Source organism: Erpetoichthys calabaricus, chromosome 3, assembly GCF_900747795.2.
Source record: "Erpetoichthys calabaricus chromosome 3, fErpCal1.3, whole genome shotgun sequence".
NCBI lineage: Eukaryota > Metazoa > Chordata > Cladistia > Polypteriformes > Polypteridae > Erpetoichthys > Erpetoichthys calabaricus.
The window spans coordinates 50076045-50099530 of record NC_041396.2 but is presented as its reverse complement, the minus strand read 5'-3'; the positions used below and the strand labels follow the sequence as shown (position 1 = coordinate 50099530).

Below are 23486 nucleotides of genomic sequence, written 5' to 3'. Positions count from 1 at the left end.
GTGTTTTGTTGTGGTGGGGTCCTAGGATGATCTAATTCTGACCTTTATACTCTGTATTACATACAGTAGACATTAATGGAATGCCCCAAATTCCTGCAATACTTCCTTATATGTTACATCACCTTTTATCTATATGATCATAGGCAATTAGACAGAGTGCCAGAAGAGGCAGGAAAGAAATGTACTATAGATAATATGCCAGAAATATAAACAAAGTACAAATGTGTTGGTTAAAATAATACATCCAGATAACAGGCTACCAGGTGTCTCTCTGCCTTGATTAGTCTCTGATCTAGTGCAGTTTGGCATGGCCAAGACAGAGACAGCTTGGCCCTCAACATGGATGATCATAACAGAGATGTTTTATCTTTTCTCTCAGCCCTTAATTTAAGTCCACTATTGTTGTCCTTGTCACACCTCCTGGTCAGGCAGACATATTCCCCCATTCCAGTCCAGTTGGTGCCTGTTCATGTCCTGCCCTTCATTTTGCACAGTTTCAAAATATACACAAATTTAGTTTTGGACAATCAATAAAGAAAGGATGTACAGGTAATCATAAAATGCCTTCTCAAATCTGATTCTCTCTCAGTGTCATAAATTTACTTTCCCATCTCATGTAAAGTATCCCAGCACACCTGTCCCAGTCTGGCCAACTTCCCATCACTGATGAGCAGTGCACCTAAAAATAGGTCTTACCTGATCTAGTGAGTCGTAAATGTCCCAGAACAACAACTGGCTTATCCAGCTTCCTTGTATTTTAAAACGTTTCCCTGCCTGTTTAAACATTTATATTGTTAGACATTAATAATAAATAAAAAAATATATCAACCTCTGCGGTGGGCTGGCGCCCGGCCCAGGGTTTGTTTCCTGCCTTGTACCCTGTGTTGACTGGGATTTGCTCCAGCAGACCCCCGTGACCCTGGAGTTAGGATATAGCGGGTTGGATAACGGATGGATGGATGGATATACTGTATCAATCTATATGTTAGATGTTATTCTTAATTATGTATAGTTGGGCAGGTTATTTTTTTATTTGGATCCAGACATCAACCTGCCCATTGCTATTTTACAGTAAGTAATGTCCACTTTTGTTTAGATACCCCTATTTTTCAATATGTAGTCCTCTTTTCTTTCTAATGTATATGATGGTTCACACATCTTCCACATCCTTGTAATCTCCTAATTATGTCTGCATGTAAGTTAACTTTATTCAGCTCTCCATTGTTCAAACTCGATGCTCTTCTGCAGTAAATGGTCACCCACTCTAGCATCCTGACCTGCACGTGATGCTGCTAACATTTTCCTCAACCTCCTGCACCCCTAAATTGAGTTAAGCTGGTCTGAGGAAGTTGCTATATGTTGTGTAGTTCTTCTTTCATGACACATATAAATTGACTTTTAAAATCAAAGGAGACCCTAATGATAGCACCAACAGTGGACTTGGATGATGGCAATACGTTAGTATAAAGAATAAATTAGGCTGGAAAGTTTAAAGTTTTGATGTGCTGTTTCCTCTGTTGTGTGAGCCTTTGTAGTTTGTCGCCATTACAGTGCAATGCGCAAAGCAGGTGTATGTTGTACCAAATGAAAACAATAATAAAAAACTTGAGATTTTAAGAAAGAAGGAGTGGGAACACCAGCTTAGGGCAACCTCTACTGCATGTATTTGATCAAGTCATTTAAAAATGTTGTGTTTTCTTATTCCTCACAGAGTGCAAAGGAGCTGATTAAAAAGTAAGTCAATTATTAAAAACTTGACTTCTAGCAATCGAGTTTCTGAAACTATTGATAGAAATTAGAGCAACAGCATGGAATAATTACTACATAATTGAAGCTTACAGGTTTTTAGGCTGTTTACTGAAGGTTTTAGAATATCATGTTTGTGATGAATTCATCTGGATTGGAGGTACCGTGTGTTGTCTTCTCCACTTTGTACTCTTTTGGAATTTCATCATTAATTCAATGTAAATATCAGGAGGTTTTGTTGCTCTGGCCTTTGTGTAGCTTCTCTTTTTGTTCAGTCTCTGCTTTTTGATCTTAACCCTTTACTCCTAGGGTCACTGACAGTGCTAAAGCTTCCAGTATGGAGAGGACAGAACCCGGCTATGAGAAAATGGATCATTTTGTGATCAACACTGAAGACGTGGGGGAGATGCTGAGAACTATAGATTTTCAAACAGGTATTTGGCATGCGAGAGTCTGGTTTACATGTTTTGATACCTGATGTGGAACAAAAAAAGGAATTGCAGGTTCTGTAAGATTCAATTTCTTTAGATTACTTTTGACAGCATTAGGAAATTTTGATTGATCTGTTAATGAAATGAGCATTATAAATGAAGAATGGCAACATCTGATAATTTAATTTGCATTTAACTTTGCTGGTGTGTACAGGGCCAGTGCTTTAAATAATGCCACCTGAGGCAAGGCATATTTTTGTCATTTTCCCACCTTCCCATTCTTACTGTGCACTTAAGCTGCATACAATACATATTGTGATACAGACTTCAGAATACAACAGTCCTGCAATACTGTACATCTCCAGAACAACAAACAAAATAAAAAACAATATTTATTATTTTGGGAAAAAGTGAAAAATATGAACAAAAGCTTTAAAACAAACACACAAAAGAGGCCTTAAAAGAATAACATGTAAAAACTTTCATTGCATTTGTTTGAACACACTCAAAAAAAATATTGAGTCTTCTATTTGCAAAATTGCAATTAAATGTAAACTCTGGTATTTTAAAGTTTAAGAACAAAAATAATCTCTGTCTACACTGGCGTTTTTGCATTATTTACAAAAGTGTCCCTGTCCATGCTAAAATACATGAAAACGCATAAAACGGTGACCATCACCTACACTGGGCATACAAGCATCGGTGGCAAACTCCTTGAAGGGACAGTGTAGTGAAAATTTGTGAACCCGTGTAAATCAGATCCGGTGTGCTTTATGCACTTTCAGTACTATCAATATTCTGATTCTGATAGTGGGTTCACAGCATAGAAAAATAAAGTCGATGGAGTGATTTGCCCCCATGTCACGTTAATGCACTTATTACAGTTGAAAGTAGCAGTCTTCAGAACTGGTGACAGTCATCTTGTCATTTAATAAAAACACTGCAAATGTTAAAGCGACACTTTAAAAAAAAAAAAAAGAGTTTTGCTCAATGTTCATTCACAAGATGATTGCATATATGCAGTGTACAACAATCAGAGCACATCTTCTATCAGATAGATAGTTTATTAATCCCCAAGGGGAAATTCACATTTCACATTCACATCAAACAGCATTTGTAAAGCTCATTCAATAAATAAATAAATATTTTTTAAATAAATAAAAAATTCTTGTTTCTCTCTGTCCTTTATGTAATCTCGGCTGCATTCTACAACCACCTTCTTTGTTAAACAACTTGCTATTAATTCTGCTGCGGAATGCGCTCCTCCTTACTGAACAGATTAGGTTTATATAACAAACATTGACTAGATGCTATCACCTGATTTATTTACAATCTGATTTTCATGGGGTTCTGAATTTTCCACTACAACAGTAACGCCACCGGCCATAGAATTTATTGCAAAACTGTAATGACCGGTAATCAGAATGTTTGCAGCATTCAAACTTGACAAAATGCAAATTTAGATGAATATGTGTACAACAAGCACCAAGGAAAGCAATTTTTTTATGCCCGCTATGTTGGAAAATATTTTTCTTCCATGAAGGGTGACCATTGCAATGAGCAGGATCCAATCAGGGAAAGGCCACAAAATAAGTACAAACCAATCAGAGCAGTAGAGTATCATTTTCAGAAAACCATGTTGACGTCCATCAATACTGAAATGCTGATGCTACATTTTCAGAGGTATGCGGCTCTGTTAGTCTTTGTTTCGATGGGTTGAAAATGATGGGGTAGTGTGGATGAAAGGCAAAAATGTGAGGAAATGTATGTATTTGAAAATGCATTAGTGTGTACGGCACTTACATTCCTGGGCAGTTTCACACAGTGTCCTGCAAGCTAAAAGGCTGCTGCCATTTGTAACTAAATACGCACAGTCCAATTAAGAGACATTAAACACATTCTACATGTGACAGAAATTAACTGTTTTTTTTTACTTTGACAAATTAATACATACACAACATGATAGGGGAAAATCAGGAAAATGAACGTCAACCTGTAGTTTTGAAATTCGCATGCATTGTTTTAAAACTGTGAACCCTGCAGTGCTGTGAGGCATTGTAAATTGCACTGTGAAATCTAAAGCTTTTCTCACAATTTTAAAAGGTTGTTTAAAAATAAGACACTGAGTATTTATGTAATTCTTACTGCTCATACTTAAGTGTCAAGAATGGCTGCCATCACATCATCCAGGTGTATACTACATCTTGGGGGTGGCTGAAGTGGTTCCCCACTGTCCATGTAAAGTGCTTTGAGTAAGTTACAAAAATGCTACATAAATGTAATTAATTATTGTTATTATTATTTGTATTATTATGTAAAAAAATTCTACTGCATAAAAATCCCCCCTTTACCTGGGACTGAGGTGTTCATCCTATCGCCTCTTTCCACTCTTTGTGCTGGCCTTGGGTGCGTGTTACAGACAGATCTGCTAAAGCCCTGCCGTCACACATTGCAAAAGTGTTTTATTTTCAATTCAGTATTTCCGAGGTACTCTGACCCCCAATCCCATCTATCCTCCTTTTTTTTCCTGTATCTGCTTATTCAGTTTTGGAATTGCAGGACAGCCAGAATCTGTCCCACCTGTAATGGTTTGCAAGTCCACTCCATACCCAAACTGCCTCTCTAAGGAATCCATCAAGGATCACCAATCAACCTGTGCACACCTTTTAAACTGGTGAAGGAAACTCACATGGACTTGAGAAGGACATACAAACTCCATGAATAAGGCGCATTAGTTGGAAATCAAGTCATGACTTACTATTTTTGGTTATTTAGCCCTTAAACATTGTCCAGATTATCAACACAGTTTTTTGTACTCCTACACAAACAAGTTTAATTGTCTGGCTGTATTTACTGACAGCTAAGAAGACAAAGCTTGTAAGTAAATCACTAAGTAAATATGTTTTGCCATGGCAGTATCAATTGGAATTTGATTTGATGAATCTCATACAAATAGAGCATCAACACAAACATGCAGAATATGAACAACAACAGCAATCATTCCCCAACAGTCCCCACACAACCAATTTAACACAAATACACTTCACATCATGAATTCATCAATTATTGTAGATGAGTCTTTACCTTCACGATGTTACATTCCTGCATTACACAGCCTGCGGGTGAGTACTGTTAAGAAGTTGGAGAGTCCTGTTCTTAGTGTGGAGGTTCAGAAAAGATCTTTAATTATATTTACATCAAATAAAATCAGTACAGTGATCCCTTGCTATATCGCGCTTCACCTTTCGCGGCTTCACTCCATCGCGGATTTTATATGTAAGCATATTTAAATATATATCGCGGATTTTTTGCTGGTTCGCGGATTTCTGCGGACAATGGGTCTTTTAATTTCTGGTACATGCTTCCTCAGTTGGTTTGCCCAGTTGATTTCATACAAGGGACGCTATTGGCAGATGGCTGAGAAGCTAGATGGCTTACTTTACTCTCTCTCTTGCGCTGACTATCTGTGATCCTGACGTAGGGGGTGTGAGCAGGGGGCTGTTCGCACACCTAGACGATACGGATGCTCGTCTAAAAATGCTGAAAGATTATCTTCACGTTGCTATCTTTTGTGCAGCTGATTCCTGAAACGACATGCTGCACAGTGCTTCGCATACTTAAAAGCTCGAAGGGCACGTATTGATTTTTGACTGAAAAACAAACTCTCTCTCTCTCTCTCTCTCCCTGCTCCTGACGGAGCGGGTGTGAGCTGCCGCCTTCAACAGCTTTGTGCCGCGGTGCTTCGCATACTTAAAAGCCTATTGATTTGTTTGCTTTCTCTGTCTTTATGACAGTCACTGCTCCTGACGCACACTCCTTTGAAGAGGTAGATATGTTTGCATTCTTTTAATTGTGAGACAGAACTGTCATCTCTGTCTTGTCATGGAGCACAGTTTAAACTTTTGAAAAAGAGACAAATGTTTGTTTGCAGTGTTTGAATAACGTTCCTGTCTCTCTACAACCTCCTGTGTTTCTGCGCAAATCTGTGACCCAAGCATGACAATATAAAATAACCATATAAACATATGGTTTCTACTTTGCAGATTTTCTTATTTCGCGGGTGGCTCTGGAACGCAACCCCCGCGATGGAGGAGGGATTACTGTATACCATTTGAAAAAGTATTGCTTTTTGGGTTTCAGCTTAATTCATTGACCTGTGGTATGTTGATTTGCTTGCATCACAAGTCCAGAGTCTTGGATTTGAACCCCTTCCTGGTCACCACATGCACAAGTTTTCCTGCTTCTTCATGTCATAAAGTACACACATCATGACTTTTTTATTTATATATCCTAGTAAAGGACTGCACAGCTACACAGACACTTGGATTCAACGCCCGGTCGGCTCACTATCTGTGTGTAGTTTGAATGTTCTCTACATCTCTGTGTCCAGGTGGGTGATTTGGCTCTTTGGGTAGACTAGGTTGAATGCACTGTGGAAAGGTACTGCCTAAAAGCCACCAGCGAAGCAAAATAACAAAACAATCAAGACACAAATGATAATTTTGTACTTAACTTCCATGGAAGAATCTTTCAGCATAGAACTCCACAATTAGGAAGACCTGTGATAAAAGTCAACAGAGCAGCAGTGAGCTGAGGTGCTCACAATACTCCGGCTGTTATCTTCTCCAGAAGTTCTGAGGATGGAAGGTGGCAAAGGTCCTCAATTCTAAAGTCCTTGGTTTCAGCAGATCAGCAGCTGTAGTGCTCCACAGTACTTTTGGATTCAGTGGTTGTAGGATCTCAAATGCCAGAATGTGGCAACACTTTTTATAACTTTAAGGTAGAACTGTTCTATACAACAAACTAACCAGCAGCTTCACAGCCATCTGCTAGGAACAAAGAACATTCTCAGTATTTCCCCAAGAAATAATATATAATCAAAAGGAATAGTAAGCAATGTAACATAATAATTATAATACGTAAAGATAAAGTATGTATTGTAGGTTGTATACCAACAATAATACTCAGGAGCAGGTTATATGGGTGTGAAAGACCACGCTGACGTATTGAATATTGGTTCAACTTCATGGCTGCCTCCAACGTCTATGTTGGTTTTCATTGGTACTCAAAGCTGTGTGTGGCTTCTCCTAATTGACTAAATATATTTTGAGTGTGTCCTGCAAAATAAAGATGGATGGCTGGCATGTACTAATATCCATGTTATTTTTGTCCGTTGCTGTCAAATGAAGACAGAGCAGCGCATGTTGGGTGATTCCGGCCTTATGTCCAATTTGCTGTCTGATCTCTTCATTCCTGTACTAGAATGAGGACATTTAGGAAAAGGATTTTGGGAAGCTCTATTTAAGATTCTTTCGTGTATTTTTTTTTATGTATCAGCAAATATAACATCAAATCAAACCATGTTGTCAGCAAGCAGATGGTGTTTATCCGCACCTCATATATAGTGATTTCCAAATCTGTCAGCACCACTTTATGTGCAGCCCACATGACGCTTACTGCGCACACTGACTAAAGTTCATCGTCGTTGACATATTATGTGTACATACAATGTTCAAATACAAATTAATTTAATCACATCTTTATAAAAACATTTATGGAATTTTCTATGTGATCCTTACAAGGAGTTGCTTATAACTACAAAAGAAAAATAAACATAAGTGCACAAATTCAGATATAAACTGTAAATCAGTTATGTCCTCAAAGGCAGAAAAATACCTCTTGTACCGTACCAGTGCATTGTGGTAATCTTTCTCCATTTAACAGAACTGTCAAAGTTAATATTAGAGACAGGACATGTCTTTGTTTTACATGATATTCCATTGTTTAATGGTCTTCCTATGTTCACCAGGTTTTTCTCATGTGATCCAAGTTCCATCTACTTTCAAATACATGTAACTTAACCTGACGGGTGTGTGTATGTGAGAGAGACTCTGGTGGGCTGGTGTCAAGTGGTTTGCTGATGTTACCATGACTGTCTGTGATCTGTTAGAGGCAACGTGGATTCTTTGATTGTGAGCATCTATTCATCTAATCTCTGAGCCATCTCAGTACAGAGTTATGGAGAGCTGAGGCTGATCTAAGGTAGTTAGGCAGAAGACAACAACCATACTTGAAGAGGGATCCACACACTCACTCACACTAAACCCAATTACCGACATCAATTACCCAGTTTCAGTGAAATTCTCATCAAGTTATATTATGATATAACATCGTAATTGCACGTTTAAGGAGCAAGAATAGCAAATATATGATCAAAAGAGAAAAATGAGTGTCAAATGCCTCCATGAACTCTGATGTCTTTAGCCTGAACTTGAGTAGTGAGCTCCTACAGCCTAGGGAGCATGTTTTTGAATGGCATACATTTTCAAAACTGTACATTATATGAAATGTATTAAACACTTAAGCAGTTTGCAGTATATAGGCTTATTTTTGGTGTGTTGAAGATTGTGGTTGGGTTTTAATTGATTCATTTTATGTGTGTTGTAATGAAAACAATGAGACACAAAAAAGGGTTTGGGATACCAAGGTGAACCCCATATATTGTGATGTCTAAAAAAGAAATTTACAAAATTAAAAATAATAAATGATGCCTTCTTCAGATTAATCCAAGTTGCCGGTGTGGAAAGTTATCATTGTTGCAGCTTGGAGGGGGTGGGATCAGGAGGGCGGAAACTGGAAGTGACATCAGAGGTGGACGGTGTGTCAATCATCCCTTCTGAGAGGAAGGTAGAAAAAAGACATTAGGCAACAGTGCCACCCTGTGGTTTGGAGTGCAACAACCATTACGTGAGCCCTGAGTTTGTCTCCCAAACATGCATGTGTGACAGTATATAGAAGGGGTTTGTTTTTCTCAATATTTCTGTAGAGTTTAATTATTAAAAAGGAGTGATTCAGTGGATTACTATCACTGACATTTTACTGTATATATCTGTCATATTTTACAATGTATATTCATGTTTTTCCATTTATTCAAGCCCATTTTCAACTTATTTCAATTCAGTTAATACAGTAATAAGAGTCATGAATACATTTGGAATAATAATTGTGAGCAAAATGACGATCACCTTATCTTGCCTGGTTTGCAAGGAGAAGCTAAGCAGTACAACATGCGTCCCCTTGCCAGGCAGCCCATCACTATGCAAAGTCTCAGTGCCCTTTGCTACTAGCAAACTTTAACTCTGTTACGAATTATGACTGGAAACAAAATTAGAGGGCCATAAATACTTTATCCATTAACCACTCATTAATTTTAACAAATACTGTCTCATATTTTAAATTGCTTTTGTTGTGCTCAGAATGAAGACATCTTGGGAGGGCATATTTCTCTATTTCAGGACTCAGATGGTTGACCAGGAAGCCAACCACCAGAGATCCTTGATATTGGTCTAGATGATGCTGTGATTGAACTCTGAACTTCATTCTGCTTGTCTGAAGGATGCCACTTTTGCTGTGTAGCACCCTGTCAAGTTTGCTGTGAGATAACTGGGATTCTGGGTTTCTCCATCCTTCTTCAATTTGAAATGAAGATTGAGAGTGCAAATATGCCATTGGGTCCTCCTGTCTGGAATCTTTTAAGCACTACAGAATCCAGAGAGGATGACATAATAAACAGCTGAATTTTTGAACTTTAGTAACTATCGGTCAAAGGCTTGATAATACCATTCTTTATATATGAATGGATTACTAAGCATTGCTAGAAAAGCAAAACACTTGCTTTGCAAATGCAGTTTTTAAGGATTTTCTTTCAAGAAGTAAAATTTTAAACTGAATGATCATCTTTTTTTTCACTTTTTCGGAGGAAGTACCATACATGTTTTATTCTAGGATATGGGCTTTTGTTTGTTCCGTAAGCCTTGTTTTTTTTGTCCGCCTCATTAGTGCATCCATCTGCTTTCCAACCCGGCTTTCTCCTTTACTGAACAGTGAAGAGCTGGCGCTTATCCTAACAACACTGAACAGAAGGCATGGAGCACCAGTCGACCTCAAGGGGCACATACACACTGCCATTCATACTGGGCAAATCTGAATTCTCTAGTCGATCTAAACCTGTAGTCAATAAGATGTGGGAGTAAATCAGAAAACCCAGAGAAACTCCATGTGGGCCAACTCCACATAGAAAGTGACTGAGCTAGGAAATAAGCTCCAGTTCATAAAGTCGGGAGATACCAGGTTATTATTAACACTTTTATCACGGTCTGTAGATTTTATACCTTTGCCATGATCTGTTTCTATGATTTCTGCTGCACAAATGCTACACTTCAGCATGTTTGTTGGAAAGTCACATACTTCTGAGCTCCAAGTGGACAATGCAATTTAACATCCTTTCTCAATAGCAGATGCAATTGTTTTTCTTTATTTAGGCAGATTTTAAGTGAACTCAGCAAGACTTTTCTACTCTAAATAGCCAAAACTTTCATATTTCATATGTCATAAAAATGTACAAATATTGTAATTACCATATTGATTACCATTTAATGACATTTATGTGTGAAAATGCTATTCACAGGTTGTTTGGGCATGGCACAATCATTTCCCTTCAGTGTTGACAGAGTTTCAAGGAAATGTTGATACCTGAACGCTGTAGCCACATCTCATAATTAAATTCTTAACACATCCACTCTTATTGTATAATACATTAACAAACCTCTCAGAATGATAATTTGATTTTCTACATTTGTGAACAACGGCATTCTAATGGTAGCAATGGTTAGTGCTGCACAGACAAGGGTTTAAATTCCAGCTCAGTCGCTGCTTGGTGTGTAATTTACAAGCTTGCCCTTTGACCTTGTTGGCTATTTTGCTACTCTAGTTACCTTCCAAAGACACACAGCTTAATTAATTGGCTACTCCAAATGGTCCCAGTATGACCACGTGGCTAGGATATGATCAATTTTCTTTTTGAACTGGAGCTAATCTGTTGCTTTATTTTTTTATTCTCTCCCAGTCTATCAGATAGATGATGCTGAAGTTGAATATGAGGCTGAAGATGTGGAATTTAAAGAGGAAGAGCTGTTGCAGAAAAGTGCAGAGGGTGAGTTCCTATTTATTTATTTAGCAGACACCTTTCTCCAAGGCAGCTTACAAAGCGAGTTATGATTCATACAAGAATGATAAGAAGGTGCAAGCATCAAAAGCAACAGAGAATAAGATAGAAATGCACAACTAGGGAGTAGTATACTTCTTTAGAATTAAACCCCCAACTAGATTAAGATAAAAATCAGAACCCTAAACTCATTGTCAGTACAACTGCACTTATCCTGTAGAAGAGAAACTAAGCACATTAAATAAAAAAGCGTGTCTTCAAAAGACACTTAAACTTGAGTAAATTAAGTGCAGCTCAAATAGACGAAGGGACTCATTCCACAAGTTTGGAACTGGGAAGCATTTTCCAGTCTTGGCACATCTAGAAAGAGAAGGGTCAGCAGACAGGCAGAGAGACAGAGAAAGAGAGACCAAAGACTGGAAATATTGAGGAGCAGAAACATTCAGAGAACTGCAGGTCAACCCAGTGAACAGACGAAGGAGAGGAACAGAGAACACAAGTGAAGCAAATGCCTTCTGGTGAAGGAGTTGAAGGAGGCCACGCCAGGAGAGATTTGGAAAAGCCCAGTCAAGAGGTAACCGGTGCCTGAATAAGGAGTTTCATGGCATAATTAGTATGGAAAGGGTTGAATCCCCTGAATATTATGAAGAACGTAACAACATGATTGGGTCATTGCAGAAATACATTGGACAAAGATAAGATGAATAAACAATTCTGTTGTGCTAAGGTCACTCTTCAGTGTTACCTTATGTAAAACAAAGAAAATAGCCAGATGTTGTTAAAATAAGCAGTAGCTAGTCAGCACAAGTTCAAAAGAGTTTAATTGAACTTTGTTAAAAAAGTTTGCAAATCTACATTTGGAACTGTAGTATTTAAAACAAACGTCATTTGAGAAGTAGTACAGAAAATGTCAGGATTTACATTGAATGTATACCTGAAATCCGTGAACAAGGATGTTAATTGAGAGTCCTTTGCTTTGTTGCAGATTATCTTATTAGGGTTCAAGCCCTCTGTGCTATTCTTTTATTAGGTATGTATTTCCAAAAGCCCCCGTAGCACAACTTTCACTAAGTTTTCATATCAATATGATTCATAGATTTCTAGCACTCTGTTGTGCCCACACATTTGATGGAAACAGGGAGTTAGCAAATGTACAGCATTGTTAAAATTAGAATTTAGTGTTCCTGTCAGTTTCAATGGCAGACTATTTGCAGTTTGACAGGTGCAACAGTTTGTAGGTTTTCTTAAGGAAAAAAAACACTTTGAGTACTGCTAGGATGGAGTACTAGCCATTCATCCTATCAGGGACACTTGGTCAATTGTCTTCTTAATATTTTAAACTTTTTACAGCTAGTAAAGTTTCCGCTTTTGAACATTTCAATACTTAACACCAGCTCACTGCTGTCACTTCACTTTTTTCATTCTACTGTGACACTATGCTATGTGCTATATGGGGGATTCTAATCCATTCATTTTATACTTTGTTGACAGTATAAAGTAACCCGATTGAGATGGCAGAGTTGTTTTCACGCATTTTTTGGCTTCAGATTGTGGTTTTGGTGAAACAATGTATCGAGTTACTGAGTTCATTATAGCATGTTAAGGGCAGTTATTGAATCCAGTTGTCAAAGTCCTCTTCAGTATATGTTGATTTATATTAAAATGGCTGTGCTTGGCAAATAAGCAAGAGCAGGGACTGTTCAAAATGACATCAAATGGAGGTTTGAAAAATTATGGAAAGTGAATGAAGATAACACCATCTCATCCACTGTCCTTCAGTGTGTGCTTAACGTTGCATGGGTTTAAATGCAGAATGGATATTCTGCCACAGATGTAGTTTCACAATTTGTAACTACAGACCATCATAAATGCTACAAAGTCTTTATACACGTTAATGAAAAACAAAAAACTGATGGAATTAAAAAGTACAGGTTCCTTCATTTACAAATATTCCCAAAGGTTAGAATTTAGCTGTGACATTTTAACACCATTTCCAAATTTTGCTCTTGCCTTGAGTTCACTGTTGCAGAGAAAGCCCCTGGATCCCTGTGACCATGGATAAAGTAGATTATGAAATGATAAATGGGCATTTTTAAAATTCCTTAGACAATAATATAATTTCTGCAGTATATTATTTTGCTACATGTTTCTCCTAGTCTCCATGTAAAGCATAAACATTTATAGTACACCAAGAAATAGACTAGCTTCTGTACTGTACAGCTCTTTTAAGGTGTCTCACAAATGAATATGAATGAGGTGCATCTGGCTCATTATTCTAGAAGCCTGGATACTGTAGCATGCTGGGCAATTTCAGAGAAACACTTCCATCATTTCAAAGGGGCTTAGAAAGGTGATTTGCATCTCACCAGTTAGGTTACATTTTCCTATTTTATCTCATTGTATCTTTGCTTTTTCTGATAACTTTCTGACTCTTACCAGCAGGTACATTTTGATAATGAGAACTATGGAAAGCTACAGAATTTATTATACTAAATAAGATGACTGTAACTATAAAAAAGCCCCTTTAATTCTGTTCTTGACAGAGGTGATGACCTGCAATTACTAAATAACAGAGGCCACATTCCGGCCTCCTCAATTATTGTATTATAGCTCTGGCTTCATATGCCAAGAGAAAATTTCAGGTAGAAACAATGAAAAGTAAATGGAATTAAATATTAGTTAGTGATGATCAGTTGTTTTCAGACAAACTCCTGAAATCTAAGGCTGTCATGAACCTAAGTCCCAGTTTAGGATGATAACAATAATATTCCGGCTATTCAGGAAGTATTGTGGTCCAAACAGCCTTGTATTTTATGCAGTACATAAGGGGTTTGTGGTTTATTTCCCAGTTCCGAGTCCCAAATTAGTTTGCTCCCTTCAGGTTCTTCTTGTCATATTACATACAGTAAAAATTAAAGGAATTGCAATGAAAAATCTAAACACCTAAAATATGAACATCATTATTTACAAAATTGCCAATTAAGGGCATGTAAACTGATGTGTAAAGACAACTTGTCAGGTTTATTCTCACTACATTGAGTAGACATCATCAGTAGTCAGCAGATCCATTGGAATGAGCTAGTGGACACCTAATGGTAGGCTTTAGATGTTTATTATTGTTATTAATAGTAATAGTATTAGTACAGAATGCAGTAAAATTCTTACTTTGTATGTTCAACTTACATTGTCACTGCCAGACACCATGATAATCAGGAATGTATTAAAATACATCACTTTAATGTATACAACTTATTTTGTATACAGCTCTACACTGAGTGCAGCTGCAGAGTGTTGTGAAGAATTTTCAGTTAAAATACAAGTACACATTATGCTATTTACTAAATACAGAACCGGTACACATACATAGTAAATTCAGATTTGTTAAAACACACAGATAACAATGTATAAAACACATTAAACTAAATGGAAACCAAAAACATCTGTCTATTTATTAACTGATGAGCAATGGCCAGTTCACAACGGAGAAGATTAAAATCGTAATAGAAAAAGTCACAGTCCTGGAAACCTCAGTCACTTTGACACCTACCCGCTACTGAAATTTCTATAGTGGAGTCTGGGTGTCCAATCTGATGAGAGAAAGTTGCCATCCAATGATTCCAATGCTCCTTTATCTAAGATGGCTTTCCATACGAAGGAGAGCAGCCTGACAATGCAGCAGTGGCACCAAATGCCACATCCAGATACTGAGAAAAGGAACAGAACTGGGGGGATAACAGATTACACATATTTTGATGCTTATATTTCCTTAGAAATGTGTAAATACAGTATACTCAGCAGCTCTAGTCAAGGTATGCTAGACTAAAGTAGCAAGTCTTCATCTGGGATTTAAAAGCTGAGACTGAAAGGGCATCTCTCATGTTAGCAGCTTTTGCAGTGAAGGCTCCGAGTCTTATTCAGAATGTCGACCAAAATCAGAGTAAAGTTTCCCATATGACTTGACTGTGTAGATAAATGATTACTGCAAGTTACAGAAATCCTGTATTTTGCTTTATAGTTTTCTGTTTCCCATTTAAGTGTTAGAATTCTTCTGTGCCAATTAATCAGAATGGGACAGACCAGTCATCCCATCCTAATTTCCTTAGCTGGACTATGAGAGAAGTGCTTTATAAAGTAAATTACATCACAGCCCAGTACAAAGTAGCTGATATAGACAGTGAGGTGAGACGGAATAAGCAAGAAACAACAAATACAACAAAGAGAAAACAGTACATATTACTGTTAGTAATTTGCCTGTGCTTCATTTAATTCACACCAATAATGCTGAATTTGTGCTCACCATATTTCAAGTAGTATTGCACTAAAGGTCTAGGCAATTTAGAAGGCTCAGTCAAAGGCTTACGTTGATTAAGCAGAGTAATTTACCATTGTGAAACTGAAACTAGCCATTTTCACATATAGATGTATAATTTTACCAAGTTAATCTTCCCATGAAATTACATTAGATTTGCTCCTTACATATCTATATTTTACCACTCTATAAGTTTCTCAGGTTGACAGCATCTGCAAATGAGAATCCTAAAATGGACCAAAACCAAAATCAGAGATCCTGGAAGCTGAATAAATTGTCTGCATCTAAAAATATGGAATTTTAGGTTTGGTTGTATTTGAGTTATCAATGCACCTTGTAATTTAGTCATATACCCCTGTATTTAGTATTGTTTCCAAAAGCTGCAAAAAAATTACCAAGTGGCTGTGTGATGTTTGTAGTAAAGTAGTTAGGAGACATGCAATTTAATACATAGTTAGAAGTTGTGACAGGTAAGGGACGCTCTCGCTCCCTTGAACCCTCGGACACCACGCCAGACACCAGATAAAAGTCCAAATATAATTTTTATTTAGACAAATATGTGCACAAAGCACCCTCCTTTCCACAATACTCATAAATCAATACTCTAAATAATAATCAATCAATCCTCCACACTTCCAGACGCGTTGCCACCCTTCCACCCAGCTCAGCTCCACGTCTGGGATCTCCCAAAGTCCTTTTATAGTCTGTGACCCGGAAGTGCTTCTGAACCCTCAGTCCATGTGACTTCTTAGCACTTCCAGGTCAGATCAAAACTCTTCTTTTTCATCCCGGAAGCACATCATTTCTTCTGCCCATGTGAGTGGGAGGTACGTCCGGGGTGTAGGGAAAATAGTCCTTACTCCTCCCTGCAGCATCCTCTGGCGGCCCCCATGGTATTCAGCAGGGCTGTGAATTAAAAGTCCATAATTCCCTGCTGGCATTCGGGGCACTTCCACGCTACAGGTAGGGCTCCACCTAGTGGCCTGGGGGTATTGGCCAGGATGAATGGCCGGCCATATCCCACAAAGTATAGAATTTTGATCAAATATTTTTAATCAATAAATGATAATTTTTACAATTTAATACAAGTGCATAATTTAATGAAGTTGTGACAATGGATTATTAAAAACATAAGGAAAGGACTGAGGGTAACTAAAGTGTTAACTAAATGTGACTTAAAGCTTGAGCATGTGAGGGTTGCCTCATCTTAGAAGAGCCACCAAAGGAATTACGAAAGTTAAAATAAAGCAAATGAGTAATGAACACCCCCATAAAAGGCAAGGACAAACTAGTGTGAAAGCTCAAACACCCCTATTGTGAAGCAGTGATAAGATCAATAGGAAAACCCGTAGGGCACCCCTATTAACAAAGCAATGGAATGGAAGAATTGACATGTATACGAAGTTACTGGTGGCTGTAGTTGATTGGCTAAGATGATAGAATTGTGCATATTAAGAGTCCAATGACATGATGTATTGCATAAAGTAATGGTAATAGAAAAGCATAGAAATGAAGAATTGTTTTATTGAGTGCTCACTCTATGGACTGAGACATCTGTGCATATTTATGTACAAATAAAGAATTATTCTGCATTCTCATCTGAGTCTGTGACTGACTACTTGAAAACAGAGGAAAGTTTTTTCCACAACAGAAGTGGGTGCATAAACGATGCAGTGGAGTAAGGAGTAGTCTGCAGATGGCAAGTATAACCTTTGCTTGTACAAAGTGTATGAGAGGGGCGCAGAATACCAATGTAGTAAGTGTCAATTGAGAAATAAGTTGTGGATTTGATTTGGAAGCAGCACTCATCATGTTTTGGAAGCAGCACTCATCATGTCACACCATTGGTAACTCTAAATAGTCATTGACAACACTTTTGGACCTTCATATATGGAACTAAAAAATATTCAGTCTTTCAGATCAGTGGTTCAAGCAGGCAGCAGAGGCCTAACAGGAATGAGGCACCAGTTTACCCCAGGAGATGCCAGTTCTCAGAAGCACTGGCCAACTTAACGCCACCAATGAACCTAAAGAGGCATTTTGGGGCCACATGAGCTATAAATGATCTAGTTGTGTATATCTTTAATTTTAGAATTTCAGTACCAATGCCTTATCAACTGATACAATGAGCTGTGCAAGCTAATAATACATTATTATATAAGGTATACAGTATACTTACTTTATAAATTGACATACTGCATTTAATTTGATTAGACATAAACAGAAAATAAACACATTACATCCTTGATGTACAATAAAGTATAATAAAGTTGTTTTTTTTCTTTCTCTTTTATACATTCTATTGTTATAGCATAACAGGAAGGTCTTGTTAGTGCTACTGCAGTATACGTTTTACAAACAATATCAACACAAACGCCAGATTAATTTTAAGGTGATATTAAATCATGTAACAGATGTAGCTCAACTGCATTATGTAATTTTATTTTTAGAAACCCTTCTTCTTTTGTGTAAAGTTTCTGGGAACTTAATGAACCATCTCAGTCTGTTTGCCTGAGTGTCCTTATTAAATTCAGTTAACAGATTGTCCATTTAGTACTTACCTGAGAGACTGGGAATTTATTTCATTATATATATTTGCTAATGGCTGCCTCATATGTCACACTGCCTCCTGCTAAATATAATTTTTGCTGACATAAGAAAACTGAGCAATGGCATCCAGGGTTAAGATCAGGTACTTGGCTTTTTTAATGCTGCAAAGGATTTCTGAATTCCAATGACTTCCTTTTCCAATTTAATTGCCTGATGCCACAGACTGCAGAAATATCCTCATCCATATTCTGTACTTGATATTAATTAGCAATCTGTTCTCATAATGTCATTTATATCTTAATGTGTGGGCTTTACATTTTAAAAGTGAAAATGCTCTTCAGTACTGTTGCCTGAGTTTGGATTGTTTTGTTAAACAATTCTTCAATTTTTAATTTTTTTCTATGTCCGTCTTTATTTTTTGTGTACTGTAAATAGTGAAAAATAATTTATACAAAACAATGACTTCATTCACATTTCTATTCAGTGATTGCATTGGCTGCAGCATTAGCAGCATCAGGTTCATGGGATCCCAGCCCTCCACGAGGCCCACTCACACACAGCAGGCCAGGAATCGATGTGCGCGCTTCGATGTTTGATGAATGGTTTGATGTGGTGATGCTAAATGCCAACATACAAATGCATTTGTGTTGCTTTTATATTCAAGCGTCACATATTCCCCAATGTAATGACACAATACATTTTAAACATCTCACATACCATCTTCTGTGCTGTCTTTTTATTTTCATCATCACAACAGCATCAGAATGTACGGCAGCATATTTGAGCCACAAAAAAAAAAATAGGGACATAATGAAAAGGTCTATTTGGTGATTAAAGTGGAAATTTCATCTTTAAGCTCAAAATTTCCACTTTAACCCTTAAACTGCCACATACTTGGGAGTTAATGCACCCCTGGATGCCAAATACTTTTTTGCTGCACTTTTTAAGTTAACGTCACAATTCACAAAGAAAAAGTGAATTTTAATGGAAAACACTGATCATTTTACACACTGCCAATGAACTGTAAAAACTATTAAAAAAACTACTAGATCAATATGTACAAGGTGCAACTGATGGCATTGATTAAACTCAGTAAATCACTGAGCCAACTGCTCTTGAACTGGCTACATGCAAGCACAGTGGCCAACGCTGACGCTGGCAGGCTAGTCTAGTGCAGCGGCTGAATCCCAGGAACAGTGATGCTGCAGTGCTGCAGGGGGCGGTATGTGGTCATGAGCTGGTTGCTCAACAAATGTACGGCACTGACTGATCAGCTCCAGCGTGCTGGCAAATTGCACTGGGAAGTGACTATAGCCGGTTGTGGCATTCAATAAATGTATGTCACCGAATATACTTGGCTCTGCTGTGCTGGCAAATTGCACTGGCAACCAACCTTAGGTGATTGCGGAGTTCAATGAATGTACGTCGACGAATGTACGTTGCTGAATATACCGTATTTACCCGTGTACCACGCGCACTTTTTTTCCCTAAAATAAGCATTAGAAAATCAGCTGCGTGTCATACACGAGGAAATTTTTTTCTGTAATGTTTACTTCTTCTGCTTGGGCTCTCTCATTCGCTCGCGCGCACTCTCTCTCTCTTGCTTGTTCGCTCATGCTTTCTCACCCTCTCTCTCTCTCTTGCTCGTTCAATCGCACGCGCTCTCTCCCTCTCTCGCTTGCTCTTTCATCATTCAACAAAGACAGAAGGGCATTTCGCAGAAAACGTGCCCTAAACTCTTCCTATACAATTACAACGTGCATCGTACACGGGAAAATATTTTTTTGTGATTTTCTTTGTAAAAATTAGGGTGCGTGTCAATACACGAGTAAACACGGTACTCTGCTCCAGCGTGCTGGCAAATTGCACTGGAAACCGACTTTAACCGGTTGCGGTGTTCAATGAATGTATGTCACCGAATATACCTGACTCCGGCGTGCTGGCAAATTGCATTGGGAACCTACTATAGCTAGTTCCGGCGGTTTAAGGGTTAATCTCATAGTTTACTTTATCATTAAAGTAGACCATCGTAAATGTCATCTTAAAACTGACCCAGTTGTTAATCATTACCTACTCTTGGGGCTTCCTCCTGAAATGACAGCAGCAGTAAGCAGCAATTGCCACACAGAACACATTATCTTTATGATATTTAAGCTCTCTGCACATTTAGAATCCTTGAATTTATATTTGATACCACTTTCGTGATGAAATTCATTAATGTATGTATGTTATATTTTACAGATAAATCGTTAACTTCATTTAAATTATGAATACTGTTAATAATTAAACATGTGGGGGTGGCATGGTGGCAGAGCGGTAGCGCTGCTGCCTCGCAGGGAATTAAATCTCTGGTGTTCCCTGCATGGAGTTTGCATGTTTTCCTGTTGGGTTTCTACAGTATGCTCCGGTTTGGGGATTTGATGATGTTAAAATGAAGCTAGTGTATGTGTGTACTTGTCAAGAAAGTTGCACAATGCCCGAAATAAAAAAGAAGTGGTCAGATATCAAAGTTGCTGTGAAAAGGCGAGTCATAGCCCAACATCTTAGTGTCATACGGAAGCTTATTAGGGTACAGAGAGAAAAGAAAAAAATAGGAACACAGTGAAGAAAAAAAGGTCAAAATGTCTACTTTAATCTCGAAATTTCCACTTTAATCTCATAGTTTATTTTGTCATAAAAGTAGAATATCGTAAGCTTCATCTTAAAATCAATGTTTACTAGTTTCTCAAATCCCATCGTAACTAAAGTAGCATGTTAAATGTTTTCGTATTCTATGTGTTCTGTGTGTGTGAATCATTCCATGCTTCTTAAATGAGCTTTCTCTTTCATAGACAGGAGAGCACAGGCACTGATGCCCACACAGAATAAGTTACATTTATGATATTACAGCTCTCTGAACATTTCAGAATACTAAGATGCATACTAGATATAATTTTCATGAAGAAATACATTAAAGCATGTATTAAACATGGGGGCATGGTGGTGCAGTAGTAGTGATGATCTGGCACCCCCGTCCAGGAATTTTTCTTACCTCCACGTCCAGGGATTGTTCCTGCTTCTCACAAGATGCTTACTGGGACATGTGCAACCCTTGATGAAATAATTTATTGCAGCAGTACTGTGTCTGACAGACGTACCAAACTCCAATTCCTGTCCTTCCATTTTATTTCTCCACGTAACCAAATGCCACACAATAAACTCTGTAATAAATGTCAAACCAACTCTAAGCTTAGAATGCCGATTCTTCAAAACTTGTAAGGAACACTGAAAAATCTTCATAATACATGTTTAATTATTCCATCCATCTATCCATCTAGGGTCGTGCCAGTCCTGACATGCATACAGAGCAAGGCAGGAACAATCCTTGGACAGAGCACCAGCTCATCGCTGCTGCTGCACCACCGAACCCCCAAATATTTAATTATTAACAGTATACGTTATTTAAATTAAGATAACAATTGATCTATATAATGTAATATACATACTTTAATGCAGTTCATCTTAAAAATTATATCAAGTATACATCCTAGTATTCTCACAGATCACAGCTGCAAATGGATAGCTCTTGGAATTCTAAATCAACTTAGAAGCCAGTCATCATTATCTGTAAATACACACTCTCTTCTATTGAATTGAATCAAATTCCTTTATTGTCATTGTATGGTACAATGAGATTTCAATATGCAAATCCTCCATAAACTTATTTTCCTATAAAATGATGAAATAACAATAATAATAATAATAATACAATAAAAACAATGAAAATATACAATATGAAAGCATAAGTACAATATACATGTGCATATAGTGCAGATAGTGCAAATGATTCATAAAGTGGCTCAGAATGTGCAATATTAAAGTTGTAGTGCAAGTTTACAGTGAGGTAATTGTAATTATAAGCGCAAACAGTTCTACTGGGAGCACTTGATGGACTGATTGAGTGTATTTAAATCTCTTGGGATGAAACTGTTTCTGAGTCTTGAGGTCCATGCAGTTAAGACTCTGAAGTGTTTGCCAGATGGGTGAAGTTCCAATAGACTGCGCATGGCCGAATGGAATCCATGCAGGTGGCGGTGGCTTTCCTGAGGCAACATGTGCTATAAATGTCCTCAAAGGCTGGAAGCTGAATCCCAATAATAATATCTGCGCTCTCAACAAAATCCACCATAGAGTTTTCCAGTCAGCTGCTGTACAGCTGTGATTCAACACTCAGGTACAATGGGTTAAAATACTCTGAGTGGTGCACTGAGAGATTAACAGCTATGGTATTTGGAATAGCTTGGCCATTCTGTGTACCGTTATATTGTTACAGGTTGATTACAATCAGGTACCTTAAATTTATAAATGATATGTGGTTAATTTCAGTGTATCTGATAAAGCCTGCGTCATGAAAAAGAAAGGGAGACCACACAGAACAGTAGCACTGCTTTGACGCTAAATGCTGCCAGTTTGCAAAACTGAGCAAACACTTGTGTATGCAAGGGGGGAGCTACCATGATATTGTGCATAGATTTACGGAAAGTTTAGTTTTTATATATCACAAAGTGAGCGTGGAAATGAGACACCTAGAGATACCTTTAAGTACAACCTTTAAGTCTTACAGGAAGTGACAGAAAGTGATGAATGCAGTGAGAAGTCAAGCAAAATGACACCTTTTATTGGCTAACTAAAAAGATTACAATATGCATATTAGGTAGCCAATAAAAGGTGTCATTTTGCTTGAGTTCTCACTACATTTATAATGGCTAACATGGTACAACACCCTAGTACTACAGAAAGTGATGAAAAAATGCAAGATAATTCAAGTAAGTTAGAGAGTAAAATTAATTAGAGTACTTGCTGCTCAGCTTGAAGATGTTAGGCAAACGTTTACAACCCGTATTGAAATAGTTGAACAATTGGCTTCCACCGTGGGTGAAAAAGCAACGGCTGCAAAGTTAGAATGTAAAGTGCTTGCTGACAAACTGGCTGCGCTGGAAAATAGAATGAGCAACATTATTCCTGAAAAATGGGAAAGTCCAAATAGCTGAACTATTCTCTAAAAATAACTGGAGAGGACTTTAAATTGGACATGGAGGTCTCAGTAGCCTACAGTATATGCGGATCAAATGCCTCCAAATCGAAAAAGCCCAATTGTCCGTATTGACAAACTGCAGGCCAAACAAAACTTCATGTCCCTTCTCAGACAGAAAGAAGAGATTATATCTGAAAACCACACTCTTATTTTCCCAGATTTCTTCCCTGCAACAGCTGCTAAATGTGTCGCATTCTACAGCATTAAACAGTGCCTACAGAGTGCTGAAATTAGATACAGCCTCTTCATCTCTGCCAAACTGAAAGTGGTTATTGAAGATCAGTTTTACAATTTTGGTTCTCCAGACGAAGCAGATAAAGAGGTAAGAAGACTGATCCCAACACTCTTTTGAAACACATGACCATGAGTCAC

General features: G+C 37.7%; 1 protein-coding gene across 1 annotated transcript in view; it reads left to right on the top strand.

Annotated features, from left to right (window-relative positions):
• trim54 (tripartite motif containing 54) overlaps positions 1–23486 on the top strand; it is a 123932-nt gene that overhangs the window by 85654 nt on the left and 14792 nt on the right. Inside the window, exons 6-9 of the mRNA XM_028796791.2 lie at positions 1712–1734; positions 2056–2180; positions 11083–11169; positions 12167–12211. Of these exons, the coding sequence (XP_028652624.1) occupies positions 1712–1734; positions 2056–2180; positions 11083–11169; positions 12167–12211 (280 nt within the window). The remainder of the gene's footprint in view (positions 1–1711; positions 1735–2055; positions 2181–11082; positions 11170–12166; positions 12212–23486) is intronic.